The 5,000-nt window shown below is 31.2% G+C and overlaps 1 protein-coding gene across 1 annotated transcript in view; it reads left to right on the forward strand.

Moving 5' to 3' along the window:
• The window catches only part of LOC113821000 (uncharacterized), an 8,411-nt gene that overhangs the window by 585 nt on the left and 2,826 nt on the right, over positions 1–5,000 (forward strand). The window contains exons 2-4 of the mRNA XM_070132531.1: positions 2,898–2,999; positions 3,781–3,977; positions 4,748–4,866. Of these exons, the coding sequence (XP_069988632.1) occupies positions 2,898–2,999; positions 3,781–3,977; positions 4,748–4,866 (418 nt within the window). The remainder of the gene's footprint in view (positions 1–2,897; positions 3,000–3,780; positions 3,978–4,747; positions 4,867–5,000) is intronic.

Genomic DNA, 5,000 nt, shown 5'->3' on the forward strand with positions numbered 1-5,000 from the left:
AGAAAAAGATATTATTGCAACAAGTAAATAGAAGGAAAGACATGATGACTATTTCCCTTCCTCTTCTTCCTTGTGGTAATTTTGTATTATCATTACTCTCATTACTATTATTATTACATCATTATTTTAATCATCGTCATCATCATTATCACCATTCTAGTTATAGTTATTGATATTATTATTATTATGAACATAATTATCAATATTTTTACTATCATCATTACCATTGTTATTGTTATTACTGTTGTTTTTATTGCTGTTGTTATAATCATTATTATGATGATGATGATAATGATGATGATGATGATGATAATGATAATGATTATTATCGTTATTGTTATTACTTGTATTATTATTATCATTATTATTAGTTTTTATATTATCATCATTATTATCATAAGCTTTATTGTTGTTACTATTGTTATTATTATGGTTATTATTATAATGATTATTATTATCAAATATTTCTATTATCATTTTTATCATTATTATCATCATTATCATAACTAATGATAATAAGTATTGTTATCATCATTATTGTTATTGTTATCATTAGTAATTGTAACTATTACTTTATTATTGTTACTATTTTCATTATTATTATAATTATCATTCTTATCATTGTTATCGTTATCATTATCATTAATGTTACCTCCGCCAGGAAGGTAATGTTCTTGATAGCATTGGTTAATTAGTCAGCTGTTATCAGTTTTTTTTTTTTATTATTGCATCAGTTACCCCTTTCGCATTGGTAATAGGAAAATATTCTGAATGTTCGTATACTTGACATGCATAAACAAAGAAATAAATACACATTTATCAGTCAAGACATGCATATCAACTGAGCAAATAGATAGTCGAATGTATATCTATCAGATATATAGACAGATTTGCCTTTATTTCTGTGTCTGTATTTATGAAAATTCTTTGGGTCGGGCCCTTCATCTTCTTTTCGTCATCTTTATTCCTTCTTTCTTTCCCATCTTTATTCCTTTCTTTCTTTCTTTCCCTCGATCCCAAAAGCAAAATCACTCACTTGATCCTTCATCTTCTTTTCGTCATCTTTATTCCTTCTTTGGGTCGGGCCTGGCATAATTTTAACAAACCGGCCGATTATCATTACCTTTATCACCTTAATCAAGGAGGTTTTGTTTACGGATGACAACTGTGTACTCGAGACAAAGGTGATGTTAATGTAATTATTTAATTATTATCATTATTATTGTTATTATTTTATTACGATTGGTGTTATTGCTGTCGTTGTTGATGTTTTGTTATCATTATTATTATTACTATTGTTGTCATCATTATTATTAGTATTGATATTATAATTATCACCAATGTTATTACGACTATTATTATTATTGTTATTATTATTATTATCATCATCATTGTTATTATTACTATCATTATCATCATTATTGCTATTATGTTCATTATCATCATTTTTATAACATGATAATAGCAACAGTAATAATAATAGTAATAATGATAATAACAACGAGGATAATTATTATAATAATTATTGTAATTCTTACATTTTCTTTATTTCAGGTATTATTGATATTATCATTATCATTATCATCTTCATCATAAGTATCGTCATCATTATCATTATTATTGTCAATATTACTGTTATTATCATAATTATTTTTTACTATCATTATCACCATCTTTATTACTCTTATCATTATTATTATTTTTTTATTAGTAGTAGTATTATAAGAATGATGATAATGCTACCGATAATTATATAAATGATAATACTTATAATGATAATTAAAAGAGAAAGAAGTAATAATAGTAATAAGAATGATAATGGTAATAAGAATTCAAAAATATGTAGCAATAATAAGAAGGATAATGATAATAATTCAAATAATTATGATTCTGATATTAATGACAGTAATAGTAATAATGATGATAACAATATCAACTGTAATAATGATAATTTCGAAATGATTAAGACACCAATGATAATGATGATGCTGATAATGATGATAATAATAATAATAATAATAATAATAATAATAATAATGATAATAATAATAATAATAATAATGAAATAATAATAATAACAATAATAATCACAATAACGATAATAATCATGAAAGTAGTAAGGCTAATGCTAATGCTAACAATGATAAGAATATAATGATAATAATAACAGTAATAGTAATAATAACAATAATACCACTACTACTAATAGTAATAATAATAGTAATGACAATAATAATAATAGTAATGAAAATAGTGATAATGATAACAATACCGATAGCAAGGATGATAATGATAATGATTATAATAAAGGTAATGATAATGATAGTAATAATAATAATAATAATAGTTTTGATAATAATAACAGTAATAATGATAATAATCGAAATGATAATAATAGTGATAATAATAATGATAATAATTACAATAATGATAATGATATTGATGAGGATAATAATAACAACAATACAGCAACAAAAACAACATAAACAACAGCAGCAACAACGCCAATAATAATATTGATAATGATAATACCAATCATAACCATAATCATAGAAATATAGAAATAATAATAATAATAATAAAATCATAACAAGTATAATCAGAAATTGTTATCAAAATAATATTAATCAAAATGATGCTCAGGACAGTAATAAAGAAAACGTTAAGAAAATATTAGTTTCTATAATAAAATCCAATTTCTCGTGTATTAGGATACTAATACATACATACATACATACATATATATATATATATATATATATATATATATATATATATATATATATATATATATATATATATATAGTTCTATATACTTTTTTCTTTTAATATAATTATTTTGTAATCTCATGGCCATTTCATGGAGGCATCAACTGCATTTTTCGATTTCTTTTCAGAGCGAACCATTTCCGGAAACGAAAGTCTCGTTTCTGGACAACGCTAAGATGTTGAAGATTCTGATTCTGTTCGGTGTCCTTGTCTTCACTTCCACTGCCTCCGTAAGTCTTCTATTTTTTCTTTTATAGGGTTTTTAGATCACGTCCCCTAAGTCCCTTGGTCTTCAGGTGTGGGGAAGGCTAGATCAGTAGCAACTCGAGGTGTCATGGCGTCTGATTCTATTTTTTTGGAAAAAAAAGCACGTGGGGTTTATTTTGATGACGTCACAAAAGCTTCGGATGCTTTGTGAATACGGTCGATCATTTTGGTCTTTGCGATTTTCAAAAAGTATTGATAATAAGGATTTTAATGCTTATATTTTCATTGAGTGAGTATCAAAACAGACACCTCCTCGAGTTGCTACTGATCTAGTCGTCCACTGTAATCTTGTGACGAACGAAAGTCATGCCGTGAATTGAAGCTTCGAATCTGTCTTCCCCTGTGCGAAGAGAGTGGGATGAAGCGGATGTTCGAAGCGGAATTCGAAACATGTTTGACAAAAGTTTTGCCCGTGACTGTGCTTTCTAAACTGCCGGACTGCTGCTTATGCTAAGATGTGTGTGTATGTGTGTGTGTGTGTGTGTGTGTGTGTGCGCGTGTGTGTGTGCGCATACACACGTATATACAGTATATATATATATATATATATATATATATATATATATATATATATATATATATATATATATATATATATATATATATATATATATATATATATATATATATATATATATATATATGTGTGTGTGTGTGTGTGTGTGTGTGTGTGTGTGTGTGTGTGTGTGTGTATGTGTATGTGTGTATATGTGTCTAGATGATCTCAGGCCATCCTACTTGCAGGAACCTATCGCCGAGGAATACAGGCCCAAGACACAGCCCACTCAGGAGGTCCTCAAATACGTGTTGAAGTACGGCCTCGGAGGACATGAAGGCGTCGGCACAGACAGCATGACGAGGGCAGGGCTGTGTGAGAAGCCTGAGACACCCTCCTGCGAAGACTTTTTCGGCGACGCTGATCCCTCCTGCTTCGAAGACAGGTGAGAAGGGCTTATTACTATACATAGGAACAGGTGTAAAGGGTTTATGATTAGAGATAGAAACAGCTTAAGAAGCGTTATAACTATATGTAAATGAGTGGGAAGGTGTTGCGACCAAGGCGTTAGATCTTTGAAGATAGATAGATGAGAAGATGTTATAACTTTGAAGATAGACAGGTGAGGAAGCATTACAATTATGCATATGCAGAGGTGAGGTGTTATGAGCCGTGCGCTGAGAAAATCGATGTGTATATCGTGTTTGATGGATATTATATCTATGCCTTTCTGTCTGTCCTTCATGTCTTTTTGTCTGTCTGTCTCTCTCTCTGCCTCTGTCTCGGTCTCTCTGTCTCTCTCTCTCTCTCTCTTTCTCATTTTCTCTTCTTTTCTCTCTCTCTCTTTCTCTCTCCCTCTCTGTCTGTCTGTCTCCTTCCTTCCCTCCCTCCCTTCCTCTCTCTCTCTCTCTCTCTCTCTCTCTCTCTCTCTCTCTCTCTCTCTCTCTCTCTCTCTCTCTCTCTCTCTCTCTCTCTCTCTCTCTCTCTCTCTCTCTCCCTTCCTCCCTCCTTCCCTCCCCCTCTCTCTCTTTCTCTCTCCCTCTCTGTCTGTCTGCCTCCTTCCTTCCATATCTTCCTCCCTTCCTTCCTCACCCTCTCTCTCTCTCTTTCCCTCCCCCTCCCACCCTCCCTCTCTCTATCCCATCCTCTTTAACATTTTCACGAACTTCCAGACTGCTTTCCCCCCAAATAATCTCACTGCCAACACCTTTACAGAACTTCCTGCGAAATGAATGATTTAGGAAAATGCAAACTGTGGTGGCAAGACAGTTGCAAATGCGACTTCATTGAGTGGAATCGCTGCGGGGAGAGTTCGAATACATTCTGCTGCATTGGTAAGTTGTTGGGATAAAGGTTGTATTGAACGAGGGTGGTGATAATGATGAGGGTGGTGATGATAATGGTGAGGGTGGTAATGATGCTGATGAGGGTGGTGGTGATAATGATGAGGGTGGTGGTGATAATGATG

The sequence above is a fragment of the Penaeus vannamei genome, chromosome 17, assembly GCF_042767895.1.
Source record: "Penaeus vannamei isolate JL-2024 chromosome 17, ASM4276789v1, whole genome shotgun sequence".
Taxonomy (NCBI): Eukaryota; Metazoa; Arthropoda; class Malacostraca; order Decapoda; family Penaeidae; genus Penaeus; species Penaeus vannamei.